The 23,711-nt window shown below is 43.5% G+C and overlaps 1 protein-coding gene across 2 annotated transcripts in view; it reads left to right on the top strand.

The window, feature by feature from the left end:
- The first annotated feature begins 846 nt into the window (after positions 1–846).
- Positions 847–23,711, top strand: part of BSG (basigin (Ok blood group)) — a 36,716-nt gene continuing 13,851 nt past the window's right edge. Inside the window, exons 1-3 of one of the 2 annotated variants that reach the window (XM_070944424.1) lie at positions 847–992; positions 18,451–18,798; positions 21,480–21,639. In XM_070944424.1, the coding sequence (XP_070800525.1) occupies positions 923–992; positions 18,451–18,798; positions 21,480–21,639 (578 nt within the window). In that variant the 5' untranslated portion in view covers positions 847–922. The remainder of the gene's footprint in view (positions 993–18,450; positions 18,799–21,479; positions 21,640–23,711) is intronic. The other variant, XM_070944432.1, reaches the window with a different exon arrangement.

Here is a 23,711-nt window from a genome sequence, read left to right as displayed (position 1 = left end):
TGATTTCATAATGATTAATTGCACCATAATTTCCATGCAGCCAGGACAAGGATTATTACGTAACCGCCCCGCCCGGCGCCCTCCTGCTTAATAACCTCCAGCGAGGTCAACGGAGCGCCTTTAACAATCGCGTGTCCTTCTGCACGACCCATAGTAAACAGGGAAGGGGCGGAGAGTGGGCGGAGCCGCTCTTTCCTCGCCTTGTGCTTGGCCGTCAACATCCATGGATAGGCGGGAGTAGTTTGTATGGGCGTACGGTTTTTTTTAGAGGACAACGTTGATTGGCTTGGGCTGCTATCACCCTGCAGACGCCATGCTCTGATTGGGCAGCGCTTGGAGAATGCTCAGGAACCTGATTGGCGGTTGCTATTGCGACCGCCTATTGGCGTACGTGATAGCGTAGAGGTCAGTAGTTTGTCTCGCCAAATCATGAACGTTATAAAGGCTTAAGGCCCGCTCTTTCCCAAGGGCTTTTCCTTCTCAGTCTCATTTTTTTCTGGTCTCTTCCGCCGGCGCCGCTCTTCCTCGGTTGCCCCATATACCACACAATCGCTTCTCTCAAGCTTCACCTCCGCCAGCGTCCAATCATCCGCCGGGTCGATCGCTTTCGTCATCCGTGATTGGCTGCCACCCATGACTATCATTTTAAAGCCGTTCTCGCCCACTTTCCCACTTTAATCCCCGCCCTTTCGAATCCCGCCGCGCTCCCGAATTCTGAGTGGACAAGCCTTCGTGTCACTCCAAGGGATTTGAGCCAATAGTGAAGTCGGGGGCTCCTCGCGCTGGTCCGCTATTGGCTTTGCCGCCTGGTGGGCTCTCCCCTTTCGTCCCCCTTGAAAAGGGCTATAAGCGCCTGAGGCGGACGAAGCGAGACCGGCTCCGACGTGTAAAACTGTGCTAGGCATCGGGCGGCGGGGCGGTCATGGCGGCCGGGCTCGTGCTACTGACGCTGGGCTCCTTGCTCTGCGCCCTCAGAGGTGCCTCGGCAGCAGGTAGGGCAGAAAAAGGGCTGGTCTGAGGGGGGCTCCAGGCCTCCCTCGCGTTAATGAAGGGGGGGGGTTGTTCCCTCGTTCGTTACTCGGGAGGAGGGAAATGTCCCCCTTCAAGATAGAGAGGAGGGGGGCTCCTCATACGTTATTGGGGGGAGGGAAATGTTCCCCTCAAGGTAATGAGGGGAGGGGGCTCCTCATACGTTATTGGGGGGGAGGGAAATGTCCCCTCAAGATAATGAGGGGAGGGGGCTCCTCATATGTTATTGGGGGGAGGGAAATGTCCCCTCAAGGTAATGAGGGGAGGGGGGCTCATACGTTATTGGGGGGAGGGAAATGTCCCCTCAAGGTAATGAGGGGAGGGGGGCTCATACGTTATTGGGGGGAGGGAAATGTCCCCCTCAAGGTAATGAGGGGAGGGGGCTTCTCATACGTTATTGGGGGGAGGGAAATGTCCCCCTCAAGGTAATGAGGGGAGGGGGCTCCTCATATGTTATTGGGGGAGGGAAATGTCCCCCTCAAGGTAATGAGGGGAGGGGGGCTCCTCATACGTTATTGGGGGGGAGGGAAATGTCCCCTCAAGATAATGAGGGGAGGGGGCTCCTCATATGTTATTGGGGGGGGAGGGAAATGTCCCCTCAAGGTAATGAGGGGAGGGGGCTCCTCATACGTTATTGGGGGGAGGGAAATGTCCCCCTCAAGGTAATGAGGGGAGGGGGCTCCTCATACGTTATTGGGGGGAGGGAAATGTCCCCTCAAGGTAATGAGGGGAGGGGGGCTCATACGTTATTGGGGGGAGGGAAATGTCCCCCTCAAGGTAATGAGGGGAGGGGGCTTCTCATACGTTATTGGGGGGAGGGAAATGTCCCCCTCAAGGTAATGAGGGGAGGGGGCTCCTCATATGTTATTGGGGGAGGGAAATGTCCCCCTCAAGGTAATGAGGGGAGGGGGGCTCCTCATACGTTATTGGGGGGGAGGGAAATGTCCCCTCAAGATAATGAGGGGAGGGGGCTCCTCATATGTTATTGGGGGGGAGGGAAATGTCCCCCTCAAGGTAATGAGGGGAGGGGGCTCCTCATACGTTATTGGGGGGAGGGAAATGTCCCCCTCAAGGTAATGAGGGGAGGGGGCTCATACGTTATTGGGGGGAGGGAAATGTCCCCTCAAGATAATGAGGGGAGGGGGCTCCTCATATGTTATTGGGGGGGGAGGGAAATGTCCCCCTCAAGGTAATGAGGGGAGGGGGCTCATACGTTATTGGGGGGAGGGAAATGTCCCCCTCAAGGTAATGAGGGGAGGGGGCTCCTCATACGTTATTGGGGGGGGAGGGAAATGTCCCCCTCAAGGTAATGAGGGGAGGGGGCTCATACGTTATTGGGGGGAGGGAAATGTCCCCCTCAAGGTAATGAGGGGAGGGGGGCTCATACGTTATTGGGGGAGGGAAATGTCCCCTCAAGATAATGAGGGGAGGGGGGCTCCTCATACGTTATTAGGGGAAGGGAAATCTCCCCTCAGGGTAATGAGGGGAGGGGGCTCCTCATACGTTATTGGGGGAGGGAAATGTCCCCTCAAGATAATGAGGGGAGGGGGGCTCCTCATACATTATTGGGGGGGGAGGGAAATGTCCCCTCAAGGTAATGAGGGGAGGGGGCTCCTCATATGTTATTGGGGGGGAGGGAAATGTCCCCTCAAAGTAATGAGGGGAGGGGGGCTTCTCATATGTTATTGGGGGGGAGGGAAATGTCCCCTCAAAGTAATGAGGGGAGGGGGGGCTTCTCATATGTTATTGGGGGGGAGGGAAATGTCCCCCTCAAGGTAATGAGGGGAGGGGGGCTCCTCATATGTTATTGGAGGGAGGAAAATGTCCCCTCAAGATGAGGGGAGGGGGCTCCTCATGCTTGATTTGTGGGAGGGAAATGTCCCCCTCAAGATGAGGGGAGGGAGGCTTCAAATTGGGGGAAAGGAAAATCTCCCCTCAAGTTAATGGACGGGGTGGGGTGGGCTCCGCTTGTACATTTTTGTGGGGAGGGAAAATGTCATTGTCCTCCCCCCAAGATAATGGGGAAGGAAACTGCCTCCCTGCCTGTTAATGAAGTATCCCTCTCCTACATTATTGGGGAGGAGAGGAATCTCTGGAAGATAATGAGGGGAGGTGCTCTCATACATTATTGGGAAGAGTGAAATTTCCCCCCTCAAGTTAATGAGGGAAGGGGGGCCCTCATACTTCTTTTGGAGGGAAGGAAATGTTCCGCTCAAGACAAGGAGGGGAGGGGCGGACCCTTCCACATTATTGGGGAGGGAAAATCTCCCCTTCAAGATAGGGGAGGGGGGGTCTTGTACATTATTGAGGGGAAGGAAAATGTCTCCCTCAAGACAATGAGGGGTGGGGCGGCTCCTATATTATGGGGGAAATCTCCCCTCAAGTTAATGAATGTGAGGGGAGGCTCTTGTACTTTTTTGGGAGGAGGGAAAATGTCCGCCCTCAAAATGAGGGGAGGGGGAGCATCCCTCATACATTCATGGGGGGGCGGAGTTGGAGAAGCTTTCTGAAGAGTTGGAGTAGGTACTTATACAGTGATTGGGCAAGAGGGTCCCTGGTGTGGTTGGTGGAGAAAGTCTCCTCATCCCTTCAAGAAGGGAGGAGGAAGTAATACCCTGTGTAAATGGGGAAGGGACCAAATCCCCCTCCTCTATTACAGAAATAGGGAGGTGAGAAGTATGAGGCTAGCCCAAGCAAATATATTTATTGTGTTTTTAGGCAAAGTGAAATAGAATTGTGTAGTGTGAACTTCAGCCTACTATGGGAATCAGTCAAGTGTGCTAGACTGTATTAATTATTTTGGGTGGCCAAAACCCACCTCACAGGGTGGTTATTGGGAAATTAGGAGGAAGAAGGTGTGATGATTTGCATTGAGTTATTTGTTAAAGTAATAAAGGTGGGATACAAATTAGTACTTTGATGTAAACCTAGCTGTATTGTGGGAAGTGGTATTGGGAAGAGCAGATACTGAGCTCATGATGAGGGGCCAGAGGTTTAGTATCTCGCATACTTTTTGTGTAGGAAGAGAATAGCTAAGAAGCTGAAGCTTAGGAGAGAATATAGTTCTTCCTTGTGTGGGGACATGGGAATGGTGAAAAGGAGGGGAAGAAGTTGAAATGTATGAGTGGTCTTCCATGCATGGAGAATATACATTCATATACGGGATGGGAGAGACTGGAAAATACAAATGCTGTTGCTTATATTAGACTACTAAGAACATATTCTTGCTCATTTATTATAGCTTTCTTGATTTCCTGTTTGATACTTTTCTGATTGGCTAACTATTAAGGTTCCCCAAGTCAAATTTAAATTGAAATCACAATGGCAATGTTGGCACAACACACACTCTTCTCATTAGTTTACTGCATGCTTTTTGAAAAAGATATGTAAACCAAAGAAAAATGGTATGCTTCTGCATCATTGATGGGTGTGAATCTCCCATATTGGGCTAATTCTGCAAATCATGAATTATTGACTTGTGCAGATAGATGTAGTGAGATACGGGGAAAAATGTATTGGATTTAGATAATCTTACTTAGGAGGGGAATAAAGGAGGGGGACAATAATAGTAAGGGTGAGTCGCTTTTCTAGACATTTAAAAAAAAATAGTAATAGGAGGAAACAAGTTCAGATGGCTTTGTGAAAAGGGAGGAGGAAGTATGTTTTTCACACATCTTAATGGAATACAATTTTTTGTGCCCTGAGTAATAAGTTTCTTCACTGATGAAAATTGTCCCCTTAATGTGAATCATTTAAATGTAAAGCTGCCTTGAGCCTTTATTCTCCTCATCTCCCAATGTAGAATTTATTTTCCCTCCTGCTTTAATGACTGTGGTCTAGGCTAGGGAACAGATTTCCTGACATTTTGGGCCTACTGTGGTTGGCATTTTCAGAGACAGTGCTGGTGAAATATCAGGAAATTTGATATATAACTCACAGTTGCCAAGCCCTGTAGCACAAAACTGTCCAACAGGTTTGTTTGTTTTATGTTTGCACAATCCTTAAGTTCCTAATCTAATTGAAGAATGTGCCATTCCTACATCGTAGTTGCTGAATTTTATTGAAATTCTTATCCAGTGCTACTTGGCATGCAGGCTTTTAAATTATATATGGCTTTTAAACTAGAAACTGCAAATCTTGTAGTTCTTAACAACAGCTACCTTATATATGAAATAATATATTTCATATATTATTTTTCAGTTTGCACTGAAGGTAGAGAAGTTAAAGCAACCTTGCAGTAGAAGTAAGTTCCATGTTCCCACTGTTTTGTTCATTAGAAATAGGCATAGACATGATAAAAATTCCTTAATTACACAACAGATGAACATCTTAACCATAGTTTCAATTGGAAAGCTGTGAGCATCCTAAATCAAGTCCAAAAATGCTAGAGAATTCTTGGAGGCCTGACACTCAGACAAATCAGCCATCAACAGGCACATAGAGATAAACAACATCTACATACCATTGAAAAGAAACAATCAGAAAACGAAAAAGAAATAAATGCCTCCTCACACCAATCAACACCCAGATAAGCAGAGATTAATGCCAGAACAATCAAGGAACCATCAAGAACAATCCCACCAACACTGACAGAGCAAGCCACTTGCATATAAACAGAGCGAACACCATTCCCTTCTAGCACTGATGATGTTACCTAGTTGGATAATGAAATGTCTGCAACAAAACAACCAAGCTCAGATAGCACCAAGGACCACACCATTTTATTTATTCTTCAGACTAAACACAGCTGGAAGATGAGATGGGCAAAGATCTTTTGTTTTATGAAGTTATCTACAGGATTGGGTGAGAGTATGTTGTTCCTCAGTGTTGACATTATTATTCTTTAAAAATTATTTTCCAAAACACATGTGGGACATGAATGCTAACCATTCCTTTTCCTCTTCATTTCCTTTAGTTTAGAAAAACATTTAAATTTAATTGGTTTAAATTAAACCAATTCTTTCTCTTGGTTTGTCATTTGTATTTCCCTTTTAAATTTTAAAATCTTACCAAGTTTCTTTTGTAAATCCAGTGAAACATTTTTCTAACTCATTCTCTTGGACTGAAGGTTGAAAATCCACTTTCAATATCATCTCTATCTTATTGGAAAAAAATTGTTCTATGTCATTTCTTCAATAACATCTTTTGGACCTAGTAAACATCATTATTGACATTGATATGGTGGCTACTTGTCTATGGAGATTCTCAATCATCCAGTCATGGTTCTTCCAAAGGTGTTTTTTTCCAAAAGGCAACTTGACTTTTATATCTCCTGAAAACCAAAACAGGTTATATTTTCCATGATAAGTTGGTTGTTCTTTATGATTAATTCCAAAATCATCTTGTAAACATTTCAATGCACCAATTTAATTTGGTCCATTATAACTTTCCAAGATCAAAACTTTATTTAGCTTTTTGCTGTTTATTTCAGATACTTTAAAATCTTAAGGTTATGTTAAAATTTTGTTCAGTATTGAAGGCAGAGTCACCTAATTTCAAACTTGTTCTGAAGAGTTGAAATAGCTAGAAGTAGTTAATGAGCAATTCCAAAAGTGATTGGAAAGTGAGTTTTGTGAACTTTAAGTGTCCTTTAAAAGTCTTCACCAAGTTGTGAGCAAGATGCTTAATCCCATCATCATCATCTTCCAGTGTTCAAGCGCACGAAAAAACTGTTGTGAGAAACAGCCATTTGGAATACATGTGAGCAATCTCCTGTCCTCTTCTTATCCAGAGAGGATCCTTGGAGAGCAGCGGTGGCACAGTGGTTAGAGTGCAGTACTGCAGGCTACTTCTGCTGACTGCTGACTGCTGACTGCAATTTGGCAGATCAAATCTCACCAGGCTCAAGGCTGACTCAGCCTTCCATCCTTCCGAGGTGGGTAAAATGAGGAACCAGATTGTTGGGGTCAATATGCTGACTTTGTAAACCGCTTAGAGAGGGCTGTAAAAGCACTGTGAAAGCGGTATATAAGTCTTAAGTGCTATTGCTCTTTTCCACAGGTTGTTCACTGTGCTTCAACTCACCATACCTCCCCTGGAAGTCTGAACTTAAATAATAATCTAGTAAAGCCCTCTAAAATGTCAGAATGTGTAAAAGTGTAGTTTGGTTTTTAATATCTTACTTAAATAGTTTTGATTCTAGAAGATTATAGAGCCTTTTTGATGCTGGAAAACCTAGCATGTTATTTCTAAGGGTGTGTAAAATTTGTTGAGGTTGAAACACTTCCAGTGAGGTTAGGAAAACTTCGTTCAAGTTTGAAACAGCTGATTGGCCTCAAAAATATTTACCTTCAATATAAACCTTTAGACGTTTATTAACCTCTAAAGGTTTCATAGGGTTTCTGAAAATCTCTAGCTGACATTTCTGCTCTTGTTCTTAAGACATGTGTGACACTCTAAAGTACATCTAAAACTTAAAATGATGACCGTGCTTTCATTGACTCAACATGACTTACAACATTATTATATTGCACGCAATAACTTTTTAACATTGAAGGTCAAAGAGGATTGAGAAATGGGAGTAGTCCTCTGTAATGAAACAGCAGCATCCATTTGTATCTGTTCATTTTACAACAGTATCACATGTTTCTTGTAATTTTGCCCATGCAATGTTTAATTTGTCACATTTGCTATATATCTTTTGTGAGATGGCCAAAGGTTTATCCCTGGTTCACTTATGCAAGCAATGCCTTAGCTCTTCCTTTTCATATTAGAGCTCTGGATCATGCAACGAAACCGGTGGGAGATAGATTTGCAGAATTCATACTTAAGTTGAAAGATTTGTTGTTAGAAAATTCTGTGATGGTGGCCTATCCAGATAACCTTTAAAAATTACACATGAAACATTGGCCAGTGCTTAAGGTTCCTGGTTTTATCTCTAAGGTGGTGTTAGAAGTTTGCAAAAAGAGATCTTCACGCCATGGAATAAGTAGTTTTGTAATATTGGAAGACATTTATAGCACTAGAAGACAACAAAGTACTGGTGTTTATGTGCACAAACTGAAGTAGAATCTGCATCTGAGATCTCTTGCATTTTAGTTAGAAGGGTCAGCATGAGGAATTGATTGACCACAAGAAGTTGAGATCTGTGGTTGAGTAGAGGTAGTCTTCAAGTTATGACCATAATGGATCCCGACTATCACGGTCGTAACTCAGGTCAGTTATAGCACTAGCATTTAGACTTATTTAGAGTGCTTTACAGCTCTTTCTAAGCGGTTTTACAGTGTCAGCACATTGCCCCCAAAAACCTGGGTCCTCATTTTACCGACCTCAGAAGGATGGAAGGCTGAGCCAACCTTGAGCCGGTGACGATCAAATTCCTAGCTGTGGACAGACTTAGCCTGCAATACTGCATTTTAAACACTATGCCGCCAGGGCTCCTGACCAACTTGATTTTACAGCCCCTTTTGAGGCAATCATTAAGTGAACCAACGATTTACTATCAGCACAGGTTTGTTTATTGAAAGTAAATGCTGTTTTTTTGACAAAACTATGGTAAAATGCCATGTCATGACTGTGGGACGCTACAAACTGGTGTAAATGTGCCCCAGCTGTTGAGCACCCACAGTGCGGTCATGTGACCATGGAGGGATTGACCATCGGACCTTCGAATCCAGGCCATAATTATCCCCTATGTAGGTCCATCAGAAGTTTGGATGGTCACTAAGCAACCAGTTGAGGACAATCTATATGATTTGAGTAAACAGTGATGCTATTGACAAACCATAGGTGACAGCACTTAATGCTACTGAATCAAAGATGTAACACTTGAGAGAAAATTTAGAAACAACTTTATTAATTTGTGAGCTAAACTGATTTCTTAACATACCTCGGATGATTTTCTTTGCTTCATTCAGAGTCATGTTTATGCTTTTACCTTCTCCCTGTCCCCCAGTTCAAATGATGCTGAAAAATTGATTGACAGAAGAGAAAATCTCTTTGAGATTTCTAGGGCTGTTTCATATATGCTTTCTGTTTACTTGGAAGAAGACAAAGAGTGGCTTTATCTTCACGTATTTGTGGAGATGTATTTTCACATATCCCCAAAGGCAGAAAAGGTATTTCGGAGTATAACACCTGTTAGCTTCTTAAACCAAATGCCTTTTTTTCTGGCATTGTGCTGCACTGTAGATTGTCAATTCCCCTTTAAATCCAAAGGAAAAATAAACAGATCAAAAAGAAAAACAAAACAATTACAGAAAAAGAAAAGGGGGGGGGGAAGAAAGCAGTGCTTCTTAAAAATAAAGGTTTTACATAACCAGTTTAATAAATGTTGGCCATATTTCCTTTCAATTGTTTATACATAATAAACAAATAGGTATCAGTTAACACACAATCTTCAATCCACTAAGTAATTAGAGCCAGATATTTGTCTTTCCAAAACAGAGACTAGTTTTTTAGTTGGATAACGTAGATGCTGACCTCTGTCTGTAACCTGGCAGATTAATGTTTGATTAGACTAATCTTTGAATAGATCATTAGCTCAGCAGCTCTGGGAATGTGCATGTGACACATCTTTAGAGCTCCCATCCAGTTTCTACTGGACACGCTAGCGCTGCAAAATGGAAGCAAAGAGCGGCAGTCTTGTGAAACGTCAAATATTTCCATGTTTCTCTTTATCTTTGCAATGTAGGTTACAATTGGCTTGTGGAAGTGGCTTAAGTGTTTCAAAAATGCCGTATGATCCCTTATCACTTCTTTAGAAAGCCAAGGGTCTGTCTTGTTTATACTGGACACAGGACGGATGAAGCTGCTGTATTTATTAGGTTTTAAATTAGGTTTAAATTTATTAGGTTTCACTGGCCAACCCAGTGAAATGCAGCTGGCAGTGTATTTTAATTTTTTTTTCTTTTGAATTGCAGATGGTAAGGATTGAACAAACAAAACATGCATTTGCTGCATTGAAGAGAGAGATCATTGCTAGGAGGTATTCTCGGATGCCCCTCATGGGAAGCACATGCCTTCCAGTCCTGTTCTTGCCCCCTCTTCCCCCTCAGCCTTTCTCTTATCTGGCTAAAGGCATAGTGTTGCAAATGTTCTGGTGAAACATGTTTGGGACAGTGTCTGCTTTGTGAGAGTGTTTAAAAATAAGGGATGGAGAGAAGAGAGTATGTCCAGCAGGCTGATGTGTTGATAACACCTAGCTTTGATGTGCTCTTAACTGAACCATCTCAAATCCCTTTTGAGAGTTTTCTCTTAAACAATATTGGTTTCAGGAATCTTTTTTTTCCCCTTTCATTTCATAAGGAAGTTATCTTCATCCTTGAACCTGCTTGTTCTGCTATCTAGCTTGGAAGCATCTTACAACCGACTTAGGCGGTCGATTTTTATAGTAGCACAGTCAGCTTTATGAAGTTATTAGAGATGGGGTCACGGGGTCCTGATGGGTTTGCTGATCACGTACCTGGCTCCCTGCCATGTGGCAGCAGCCCTGCCTGAGCTACTCAATGTCATCGCCACGGTGGCGGTTGATACCCCTAGGCTTATGGTCATGGGGGATTTCAACCTGCTGTCCGTGGGTAAGGCGTCTGAGGTGGCTCGGGAGTTCATTGCTTCCATGACAGCTATGACCTGACCCAGTTAATTCATGGCCCTACCCACACGGGGGGAAACACGCTGGATCTGGTTTTTGTCTTTGGACAGTGGTTGAGTGACCTTGAGATAGGGGATATAGTTACCGAGCCCTTGTCATGGTCAGATCACTCTCTCCTTCGTCTCTACCTTCGAACCGCTGCACCCCGCTGCAGGGAGCCGGAGCCGGTAAGATGGTTCCGCCCCAGGAGCCTGATGGAACCTGACAGGTTCCAGATGGAGCTTGGGCCATTTCCTGAGGCTCTGGCACACGCCTCGACTGGAGACCTAGTGGCCGCCTGGGATAGGGCGGCCGCTGGAGCTCTGGATCGGGTCGTGCCTTTGCGGCCTCTGACCTGGCACCAATCTCATTTGGCTCCTTGGTTCACTGAGGAGCTGAAGTAGTTGAAGCGCCGGAAAAGACGCCTAGAGAGTAGTTGGAGGGCCAGTCTTTCTGAATCGGACCGGACACTGGTAAGATCTCATATTAGGAATTACCTAGTGGCGATAAAAGCAGCGAAATGAAGTTATTTTGCTGCTCTTATTGCGTCATCAGATAACCGCCCGGCCACCCTGTTTAGGGTGACCCGCTCCCTGCTCCACCAGGAAGCGCGGGAGGATCCCTTGGAGGGTAGAGCCGAGTATTTTGTTCAGTATCTGTATGACAAAATCACTCAGATTCGGGAAGATTTGGACTCCGACTGGGTAGTCTCAGGGGGAGGGACTGGGGCAGGTCTTGAGAATGTTATCTGGGATGAGTTTGATCCTGTGAACCCCTGAGAACGTGGACAAGATTCTGAGCAGACTGAACGCAACCACTTGTTAATTGCACCCATGTCCCTCCTGGTTAGTGCTGGCTTCCCGGGAGGTGACACGAGGCTGGCTCCAGGGGATTACAAATGCTTCGTTGGGTGAGGGTGACTTTCCCGCCGCCTTGAAAGAGGCGGTAGTGAGGCCCCTCCTCAAGAAGCCTTCCCTGGACCCGGCAATGTTGGTTAATTATCGTCCGGTCTCCAACCTTCGCTTTGTGGTGAAGGTTGTTGAGAGTGTGGTTGCGTGACAGCTCCCCCAGCACCTGGATGAAACGACGTATCTGGATCCATTCCAGTCGGGCTTCAGGCCTGGGTACAGCACGGAAACGGCATTGGTCGCATTGGTAGATGATCTCTAGAGGGCTCGGGACAGGGGGTACTTCTCTGTCCTGGTCCTGTTAGATCTCTCAGCGGCTTTTGATACCATCGACCATGGTATCTTGCTGCACCGGTTGGAGGAGTTAGGGGTGGGAGGCACTGTGTTGCGGTGGTTCTCCTCCTTTCTCTCCGACCGGTCACAGTCTGTGTTGACAGGGGGGCAGAGGTCGACCCTGAGGTCCCTCATATGTGGGGTGCTGCAAGGGTCGGTCCTCTCGCCCCTCCTGTTCAACATTTATGTGAAGCCGCTGGGTGAGATCATCCGTGGTTTCGGGGTGAAGTACCACCAGTACGCTGATGACACCCAGCTGTACAACTCCACCCCGGACCACCCAAACGATGCCCTTGAAGTGATATCCCGGTGCCTGGAGGCCATGCGGATCTGGATGGGGAGGAATAGGCTCAACCTCAACCCATCCAAGACCGAGTGGCTGTGCTTTCCAACGTCCCGATATAGTCAGTTGGCACCATCACTGACTATTGGAGGCAAAACATTGGCCCGCACGGAGAGGGCTCACAACTTGGGCGTCCTCCTTCACGGCTGTCTTTAGAAGAGCACTTGACGTCCGTGACTGGGAGGATTTTTCATCAGGTTCGCCAGATTCGCCAGTTGCGTCCCTTTCTGGATCGGGACTCCCTATGCACGGTCACTCATGCCCTCGTCACCTCCCGCCTGGACTATTGTAACGCTCTCTACATGGGGCTCCCCTTGAGGAGCACCTGGAGGCTCCAACTGGTGCAGAGTGCGGCCGCGTGGGTGGTAATGGGAGTGACATGGCATTCCCATGTAACACCTCTCCTGCACGAGCTGCACTGGCTCCTGGTGGTCTTCCGGGTGCGCTTCAAGGTTGTGGTTACCACCTTTAGTGCGCTCCATGGCTTAGGACCTGGTTATTTACGGGACCGCCTACTACCACCAATATCCTCCCACCGGCCGGTACGCTCTTATAGAGAGGGGCTCCTCCGGGTGCCGTCAGCCAAACAATGTCGACTGGCGGCCCCCAGGGGGAGAGCCTTCTCTGTGGGGGCACCTACTATCTGGAACAAGCTCCCCCCGGAGATACGGAGGATCCCGGATTTGCGCACCTTCCGCCGCGCACTTAAGACCTTTTTATTCCACCAGGCAGGCCTGGCCTAATCTTTTCCCTCTTTTTAATTATGCAAATTTTAATCGGTTTTTAAATGATTGGGGTGTTTTAATTTGTCTGGGCCAAATTGTTTAATTCGATTTTACTTTGTTTTTTAAATTTTGTATCTATGTATTTTACTGTTTGGCTGTTCACCGCCCTGAGTCCTTCGGGAGTAGGGTGGTATATAAATCAAAATAATAATAATTAATAATAATAATAACAACAACAACAACAACAACAACAACTATTTTATATTGGGCCATTTCTGTCCTCGGCAAATTATGGCATTTTTTATTGCAAAAGAAAGATATACCTGCTTGGGAAAATGAAGCACATGGATCTGTTGTAAAGAGATTAAAATGTTATCTCCCTGATCACTTGAACTGGCATCTGTTTTAAAATGTTATCCTAACTCTACAGTGTTAGAACAAAATTATTTGGCCGTATTTAGACATCATTGTCTAAAATACTAAGATTCTAATCCAAAGCACAGAAGGCTTGCGTTATTAAATATTAAGGTGCCTGATTTCTGGTGGCCAAATACCTTCAGTTGGGAGACGGTGGCATTGTTTAGGGAATGAAACATCTTTTAAAAACATCTTTTTAAAAAGAATATCTTTTTTGCTTTAAAGAACATTGCTCTTGGCAAAACCAGCAGTCTAAAGAGCTTAGCTAGTTGTGTGTGCCGGTTATTTTATACAGTCTTGCAGTTCCACCCTCTGATGAGAGAAGGTTTGCTTTTAGTTGAAGGTGACTTTGAAGCAAAAATCACATGTTTTTCCTTTGAGCAAAAAATCTAGATAGAAACAGCTGAAAAATCTGGTGGTTTGTATCTGCCTTTAAACAGGGCCCTGCTGTTTTATTGTAGCTCTTTTTCTGCATTGTAATTAAGGGTCTTAATTGAGCAGGCTTAAGCAGGCTTTTAACGTAATTGTTTTACTTCACCACCATCTTACATTCGGAAGACTGCTATTTATTTCTTCTCTGTTTTTAATTGGAAATCTAAATATTGCAAATGTGATTAAAGTTAATATGTGATGGCTAAGCATAGAACAGTTATCAGGGCCTTAATGTGTCTGTGTTTCCTTGTTAGCTTTTGCTGCTTCCCTCCCACCTCTTGGGCCATCTTTGGAAGATTTCCTGATTGCTTGTCCCTTGTTTTCAATTCATCTTGTACTTTATATAGAAGAGCTATTTTAAATGGTCTCCCATGTGGATTCTAACATTTTATTGGGAATGCGAACCGACAACTAAGCTGTCTAGGCTGCTTGACCTATAAAGGAGCCGAACATTTTAACGTCCTACTTCGATTTCCCCCTAAGTGCTGCAGAAATAAAAGTAATACCAATTATCACTGCAATTTAAAATGTAGTCACTTCACACAAAGAGGCAATCTTCAGAACTGCCGTTACAGAATGTACATTGCAGATTTTCAGTTCTTACCGACTTAGGTATATACTTTCTCCTAGAAGGAAATATTTGTACAGATCAGTGAAGAGATGGGCAGTTTTAAAAATCAGAGAAATAACTAAAAGCATTTCGATGTAAAACTGTTTTTAAAAATCCAAACTTATTCTGGGGAAATCCATCATGGCTTCCAAATACGCTCTGTGCTTATTAGTCAGATCTTGGATAATTATAGATCAGAAAGGGCAAGACAGTGTAATTTTTTTCTTCTTGTGGCTTCTTTGAAGAAAGTTTTAAAAATAGATTTGGGTAGGTATTTATTTATATTTCATATGTCTCAAAGGGAGATGCTTAATTAGAGTAAAAATGTGAGAGAGAAATAAAGTGCAAAACCTATTGCAATTTGTAATGGGAAACTTTTTCTGGATTTTGGTTGCGAAGTGACCTTCCGAATTTTCCTCCAGCCATAGGAGATCAGTTTCTTTTTAAATTACAGTTCAGCTGTTCTGTGATAACAGTCTCATTTCAGGTTCTCTTGTTTAAAAATAGTTATTTTTGAGAATGATTATAGAATGCCCCAGAAGGTTACGTTTTGTCCCACTGCTTTTTAACATTACGGTAACTTATATATGCCCGTGCACACACACAAAGTAATAATAGGTAACCTTTTGTGTGTAGTAGACTTACTTGGAGTCAGTTATAATTATATAATTTTAATAATAATTATCTCACAAAATGGCTGCTGTTAGTGTGATTGTTCATAAATGTCTGGAAAGGTGCATCACAAAATACATGTTTTTGCAGATTTTCATGAGCCACACTTCATATGGTACAGTATTTTATCTTGATTTTATGATGCGAGTCCCTATATGTCTTCCCTCTAGCTCTGAAATGCAACAGCTTCCTTATTATTTATCCATGCGTACTCCTTATCAAATTCCTGTAATCAGTTGGTGTCTGTTTTAAAAAACTCTGATTTTATGCTTGATTAGAATCCTATAGGAGGTGAATTCAGCATGATAGGCTGCTTTAGACCAGGGATGTCAAACTTGATTTCATTGAGGGCCGCATCAGGGTTGTGTTTGACCTCGGGGGGGTGGGGAGCTAGGGTGGGCATGGCCAACTTGACATCACTTGTGTTGTGTGCTCTGCCAGCGAAAACGGGCTCCCGATCTTCATTTTCGGCTGGGACGGCCTCCTGCAACCCTCTGCCAGTGAAAATGGCGATCGCTACCAGAGGGTTGCAGGAGACCGTCCCAGCCGAAAACAGAGATCGGGATATTTGTAGTTGATTTAAGTGTGTAGGTTTTTGTTTATATTAACCTGGTATTCTCCCCCCCCTCCCTTTCTAGGCTTGCATTTTATAAACTGTAGAAAGAGCCCTTTGGACGCCTCTGGCAAGTTCCCTGGAGCTCTCAGGGAGCGGCCAAGGCTGTCATTAGCATGCCTGGCTTCTCCTCCAAAATAAGCATGACTGAACAGAATACAATGTACCCACATTGCACAATGTATCTGAAGCCATTTGAGTTTCTCTTGGAAGGTGGAGGAAAAACAGGACTCCGTTTTTTACCTAAATTTCATTAAGCAGATCAGATGGGGAAAGAGTCATAAAAAGGGTGAATCAGGGCAACATTTATGAGGAAATCCCTACATTAAGAAAATCAAATTTTGTGTTTGAAATCACGCGAGCATAGGAGATACAGAGGTAGTCCTCGATTTACAACAGTTTGTTTAGCGACTTTTCAGAGTTACAGCAGCACTGGGAAAACTGACATGACCAGTCCTCATTCAAGCACTTGTCAACTGGCATGCATTTAGGTGATACAATCATCATTTGTGACTTTCTCAGCTGGCTTTCAACAAACAAAGTCAATGGGAGAAGCTGGATTTGCTTAATGACCAGGTGATTCCCTTAAGAATCACACTGATTTGATTAATAACTGTAGCAGAAAGGTCGCAAAGTTGGACACTACTTACTGCCTTGCTTGACAATGGAAATTCTGATCCCAATTGTGGTCATAAATCGAGGACTATACTCTGTAGAGTAATTAGGATTAAGCAACAGGGCTGGCAGTGAACTAGAGATGATAAACAGTGGTGTCCCAAAGGCTCTTTTTTCAGGAGGCAACTGGACTTTCTTGTTTTTTCTTTGAAGATGTTTCACTTCTCAACCAAGAAGCTTCTTCAGCTCTGACAGGATAGTGGGGAATGGAAGGATTTATATTCCTTGCAGACAGCTGGTCACGGAGTATAAATCCTTCCATTCCCCACCATCCAGTCAGAGCTGGAGAAGCGAAATGTCTTCAAACAAAAACCAAGGAAGTCCAGTTGCCTACTGAAAAAAGCATCTTTGGGACAACCATGACCTGGATGACTGAGAATCTCTACAGTGGTGGGTTTTCCCTTCTCTTCAGGTAGTCCTCAATAAAATATTCTGAGTTTTAAGAATCTTTTTGTTGCCATTTGGAGTAAGGCAAGTCTTGGATCTAACTTTGAAAACAAAAAACAGCCTCAACCCTTGAAACAAATGTGTTTGTTTGTTACAGTGCCACATCATTCTAGAGTCTGAATGTAGAAATGTTCCTTCCACTTCAGCACAAACAAGAGATTTCCCCACATGTTTCCTGTCACTTTCTAATCTTCTTAAAGGGCCTCAGCAGATCCTGCCACAAAATCTCAGTCACGGCGTCTCTTGTTCCCTTCTGCAAAGCCTCGTGTTTACAGAACCGCCGTACAATAAGCAAACGCTTTGAGCCCCAACAGAAATACATTATAAATTTAATTGCTTCATTAGTGTGGTGCCCTCCTACTGTTCTTGGTAGGAGCACCTAAATTGTGCCATGTTTTGATTTTCAACACTAATTGCTTTAGGCAAGGCATGCATTACATTTTCCAAGGCATGTCCATCTAGTTGTATGGCCAAGTGAGTGAAGGCCCAGAAAGCAAATTGGGTTGGCGAGAACAGAAAGAGTAGGCCTAATCCATGCGTTTTAAATTTTAAACCTAAAATGCTATTCAGTCACTACAGCCAGGAATTAACAAATGTGGATCAGCTGACCATGTATTTAAAGCAAGGGTGAGCAAAGAAACAATTCTTTGGTGCAGTACACATGAGGACATTTTCCTTTCTGACTTCCTTTATGAAAGGCCTTATATTTGTATTTTTGCATACCTAGAAAGAAAAACTGATCGGTTTCGCTGTGAGAACAAATTGTGTGCACCAATCCTTTGACAGGGTAGTGATTGGCACAAACAATGCTGTGAATGTGCTGATCATTCACTTTTCCCTCAATTACCTCCATTATTGTCCTTTCCTGGAGAAGAAGATGAACTGAGCTAATCATTGAAGCAGGGGCGTAAACAAGGAATATCATAATAACAATATATTTGCACATCATCAATACTCACAATAACTACATCCAAAATTAGAATTGAGAAGCTACTTTGTGCAGGTGTTATGCTGGGTTATACTCAGAACCCCCAGGTCTTCCTCATGGATCTATTGCTGGAAGCAGTCTCCTGTATGGAAAGATAATGCTCTGAAAGAACTCAGGAAGACTAGTAAACCATCTTTTTTATCGTGGTTTAATGGCAAACACATGCATAAAAGAGGTTGGGTTATGTCTTTTCCATGTGTACAAGGTTCTTTTGTAACAGCCTGTGAATTTTTTCAGGGTCCTAATTTGCAAGTTGCTTTAGGACACAGTGATGGAACAGATCATTGAACTGTTGTTTGGTAAATAGTCAATATTGCTTTTAGGAAGATGCATTAGTATTGTTGCAGCCTCCATAGTGTGAAAGTTAAATAACAAAGAGTAAACGGGTTCTATTTCACCTCTTAGTTGGAATACCTTTTTTTAAAAAAAGAGAAATCTTAGTCTGAGTAAAGGCAAAGAATATGGCTGGAACATATTAATATCGCTAGTGATACTTTTTGTTAGAAACCTGTCCATCCTCAGCCATTCACCAAGGGAGGAGAAGGTTTCCAAGCTCTGCTGCTTCATAGGTTTGTGAGTTACTGTTATCCCTTTTTAAAAATCAGAAATACCTTCTTTTTGAATGCACTATTTTTTATTTATTCTTTTGCACTAACCCTTTGTTACTAATACCTCTTCAACTCATAGCTGGCTTTATAAAGTCACCTCTCTCTCAAAAGAAACTGACAGAGGAAAGTGTGGAACTGCATTGTGAGGCTATTGGCAACCCCATCCCCGAAATCCAGTGGTGGTTTGAAGGAACTGACCCCAATGGTACTGCCATACAGCTGTGGGATGGTGCCTGGCAGAACCGGGTCCAAATCAGCGCAACCTACCAGCAGCACTCCTCAAGCACTATCGCCATCACTAACCTCACGATCGAAGACTCTGGCACGTACGAATGCTGGGCCAGCAACGACCCCGATCGTAACCACTTGTCGAAGAGCCCCAAAGTCAAATGGATCCGTTCCCAGGCGAATGTCATTGTCACTAAGCGTGAGTGGCTGACTCTTAAGTGTCGGCGTTCCCACGGACAACCCGAAATGTTTCCAACGTTACCGTCCCTGTGCCTGCCTCTCCTTCCATGTGCCTCAGTTTCCCGAACCCTTGTGAACCCCGCAGGGATCTGCCTGCAGCCTTGCTCAAACAAAAAGGGTTGTGTGACCTCTCCTCTTAAAACGATCCTACCGTTTTGGGATCCGTTGGAATGCTGCCTCTCTCCCCCACCTCCCCCAAATGTTCCCATTAGAAACAGAGACCAGGTTGCCTCAGCGCTGCTTCCACCAGTCATTTCCAAACCTAGTCGTCCCCTTCCTCCTCCTCTAATATTTCTTCCTGCATCTGTGTGGTTGTGCTTCTTTTTTTTTTTGCTTCCCCACTTTACAAGGAGCACAGTTTTGCGGCGGTGAGTCCGAACTGTATTTGTGCTTGTTGTAAACGGGCAACTGTTTTCTGAAAAGGCCAGTTTTTCTCTTTGCCACCTAGGTCATATGCTTAGTAGTTCTCCTTGGCTGTGGGATGACCAGCCGGCTATCCTTCCATTTGCAGAACTGCAAGTCAAATTTCTAACCGAAGGCGAAATAAAATGATACGGCTAATGGCTGACATGTTGAACATGCACTTTACGGGCAAGAGTGTTTTCACTCTTGGTTTTCAAATTCTCCTGAAGCCCCTTGATCAAGGATTCCTCAGTGGGATCAGGAATGACTTTCTCATTCCCAAGGCTAAGATACCTATATCCTTGGTTCATATGAGGTGATGGTGCAGCCCAGCCAACCTAGCCAATGCAACATATGAACTAGGTCCATGCTTCAAAACCTCTGCAAGTAGATCAGCTCCCCTTGTAGAAGTTTCACAGAAGGAGTGTCTTGTGTGAGAAACTGTTTCTTAACTGAAGGAAGTTTGCAAATGGCTTGTCCTATCGATGGCTCGTTAAAAACAAAATGAAATAATTCTTGATAAATGGAAACACTTGTTTTTAGGAGGCAAGTCTCAGGAGTGTCCTTTACCTTATACCCCGCCTCACGAGAAATGGCCGACTTGGATGAGTTGGCTTGATTATGTGCGGGGAAAATATTTGTAGCTGTATATTTCTCTTGAAAATGGTGATTAAATACAACAGTTAGCTTGCATAAACTTCTTTCAGTGCTCAAAATCTTTGTATAGACGGTGAAGGGAAAGCCCAGTGCCTTTTTTTGGGGGGAGGGGGTGGGGGGGAAAGGGATGGGTTGCACACCCACTACATTTCATACTGTTTGTTTGCAGTTCAAGGGTCGGTCATTATAATTTATTGAATTCCAAAAGAAACAAAGCATGAAACTAGCCACATTCTCCTTTTGGGTACTCTGTGCATACGAACTAGGGTGCAATTTTTTTCTCTCTAAAAGAAATGCCAAGAAAAGAGCTATGCCAATTATGACTTTGTCTTATTTATACCTCATCAAGTGAGAAATTCTCTTTCGTGGCAGGTGAAGGCTAATACAGGTAGTCTTCGACTTACAGCAGTTCATTTAGTGACCGTTCAAAAAAGCACTGAAAAAAGGTGACTTATGACCATTTTTCACACTTCTACAGCCATTGCAGCATCCCTATGTTCATCTGATCAAAATTAAAACGCTTGGCAACTGGTTCATCTTTATGACGGTTGCCGTAACCCAGGGTCATGGGATCCCCTTTTTGCGACCTTCTGACAAGCAAAGTCAATGGAGAAGTCAGATTCACTTAACAACCGTGTTACTTAACTGCAGTGATTGACTCAACAAGTGTCGATCAGATTGACTCGGCAAGAAAGGTTGTAAAACAGTAATATGACCTACATTTGTCACACGATCATGGCTGCGTCCCCATGGTCACATGATCAAAATTTGGATGCTTGGCAACTGGCATGTATTTATGACTTGCAGTGTTCTGGGGTCATGTAATCTTTTGTGCAGCCTTCTGACAAGCAGAGTCTGATTCATTTAACAACTGTGTTACTAATTTAACAACTGCAGTGATTCACTTAACAGCAGTGGCAAGAAAGGTGGTCAAATGGGGCAAAACTCACTTAACTGTCTTGCTTAGCAATGGAAACTTGGGGTTCAACTGTGGTCATAAGTGGAGGACTACCTGTATACAGCCACGTTTCATCAATATAGTCCTTTCCTGCAATAAGAGAAGGGTGGGGGACCCCAGATGTTTCTCTGTGGTGATTGTTCAGAAAGGAGAAGATTGCGCACGTGTGTTTAAGCAGAAAAAAACAAGCCAATACTCCAAAAATGACAAATAAAGCACCCAGAATGTTTTGAACCATTCAATGGGTCTGTATGCATAGGATACACTATTTTATTTATCCCGGTAGTTGTATTTGTTATTAGTTAACATTAGAATAATGATGTGCTTAGAAGGTGATGTGCTGCTTTAGAAATTATCGTTACCTCTGCTTCCTAATCTCTTTCCCTTCAAATCCCTCAGATAGTTATATGGATGTTAACTTCCTGGTGTTTCATGACTTGTACAACTGACCTCAGAACTTTGATTTTAACGATAGGAGTTAAATGCAGTTACTATGCTTGCAACCAAGCTGCTTTTTCTCAGGCACGCAGGTGACCGAAGCCCGTGTCAAAACCCAGGGTTTTTTTCTTCTTTTAAGCCCATGATATCCTAACCTAACTTTCGTTTTCTTCTTTAACAACCAGGGGCCAAAATCGCAACCTCTCCTGAAGTAACTGCTGGATCAAATGTGATCATTTCATGTAACATAAGTGAAGCACCAACACCTATCAAAGGCAATTACTGGATGAAAGGGGAGACAAAGCTTGAGTCCAATGTGACTGCTCTGGATTTTACCTCCTACATGTAGGTGACTTTTAAGTAAAGCATGCATGAGTTAATGATCAGAACCAGTTTCGTGTAATGGTTCAGGTGCTGGCCTAGAAACCAGGAGAGCCTTGAGTTCTACTCCTGCCTTAGGCATGAAACCAACTGGGGGACTTTGGGCCTATCACCAGGAGACTGTGAGTTCTAGTGCCACCTGAGGCATGAAAAACTGGCAAGGTGACTTTGGCCAGTCACACTTTCTCATCCCAATCCACCTCACATGGTGGTTGTGGAGAAAGGAGGAGGAGGAAGAAATATTTATATGTTCATCGCCTTGAGTTGTATATGAGAGAAAAGATGGGATAAAAATCTTTTTTTTTTTTTAAGTAGGAATCTCAGATCAGCAACTTCTCCAAATGGAATATTTCCTCCAAAGGCAAAATGGGGAAACAAGCTTCTTTGGCCCACATAACAATGTTCAGTGGAATCATTTTTCACAGTAAGACGTACCCAAAGTCAGCAAAACAAATTTTTGATTTCAGTTTTGAAGTAAATTGGTTTAATGGAGAATATGCAGCAGCTTTTATGGCACTAAAAGACAATAACAACCATTTCTTCCTCCTCCCCCTGGAATCTTGCTAATAGGGTGGGGAAGGGAGTCATGAGTTGTATTCATGCTCTGCCTGCAGAAAGCATAATTCTTAGCTGACTGTCATGGCACAGAAATCTCTGGTGCTTAAACGTTGGGCAGATTTCTAATCTCATTCTAAATTAGAAAGGAGTTGGGAGAACAAGTTGGCACTCGGTGGCAGGTGTAACAGAAATGGGGAAATGTAGTGTGCAAAATAATTGCTTTTCTTTTTTAATCTGGTTTTAATCCAACCGCTAAGTACTGCAAGAGCCCACAGTATTTAAAGATATACAGGTAGTCCTCGACTTACAACAGTTCGTTTAGTGACCGTTTAAAGTTACAATGGCATTGAAAAAAGTGACTTACCAGTCTATTTTTCACACTTATGGCCATTGCAGTAACCCCATCGTCTCATGATCAGAATTTGGATGCTTTGCAACTGGTTCATATTTATGACGGTTGCAGTGTCCTGGGGTCATGTGATCCGCTTTTGCGACCTTCTGACAAGCAAAGTCAGTAGGGAAGCCAGATTCACTTAACAACCATGTTACTAACTTAACAACTGAAGTGACGCACTTAACAACTGTGGCAAGAAAAGTCATAAAATATGTCAAAATTCACTTAACAACTGTTTCACTTAGCAACATAAATTTTGGGCTCCGTTGTCATAAGTGAAGGACTACCTGTACTGTACATCTCCTGAAAAGGGAGAATTACTTCCACCAGCAACTTAACCAGAAGGGTAGCTATATAATACATATAGTCTTCAACTTAGGGCCACAAATGAGACCAGAATTTCTGTTGTTAAGCAAAGCAGCTGTTAAATGAGGCCCAATTTTAAGACCTTTTTTGCTATGGTTAAGCAAATCACAGCAATTGAGTGAATCATGTGGTCTTTAAGTGAAGCAAGGAGGGCTGGGAAGGTCACAAATGGCGAGCATGTCACCCCCAGGATGCTGCCAATGTAAATACAGGCATTCCTTAACTTATGACCACAATTGAGCTCAACATCTATGCTGCTAAGTGAGAAATTTGTAAAGTGACTTTTGCCCCATTTTATGACTTTTCTTGCCGTATTTGTTAAGTGCATCACTGCAGTTGTTAAGTTAGTAACAGATTCCCTTAGCAACCAGGTTACTTACTTATCAACTGTGCTGCAATGGCCGTAATTCTGAAATATGGTCATAAGTCACTTCATCGCCATTGTTAATTTTGAATGGTCATTAAGTGAACAACTTGTAAGTTGAGGACTACCTGTACAAGCCAGGTTTCAAGCAACCAAACTTTGATGACATGGCTTGCATTGGTTGTAAGTGCAAGGACTTGGGGTTTTTTTTGTTTGTTTTTTTTTTTAATTTGATTTATATGCTGCTCTTCTCCAGAGACTCAGGGCGGTTTACAATGCACTAAGCAATAGCCTTCATCCTTTTGTATATTTATACAAAGTCAGCTTATTGCCCCCACAAACTGGGTCCTCAAT

The sequence above is a fragment of the Pituophis catenifer genome, unplaced genomic scaffold, assembly GCF_029215685.1.
Source record: "Pituophis catenifer annectens isolate HBS135680 unplaced genomic scaffold, rPitCat1.0.hap2 SCAF_1, whole genome shotgun sequence".
In the NCBI taxonomy this organism is placed as follows: Eukaryota; Metazoa; Chordata; class Lepidosauria; order Squamata; family Colubridae; genus Pituophis; species Pituophis catenifer.
The sequence above is the reverse complement of the archived record's forward strand: the minus strand, read 5'-3'. Positions and strand labels throughout refer to the sequence as shown.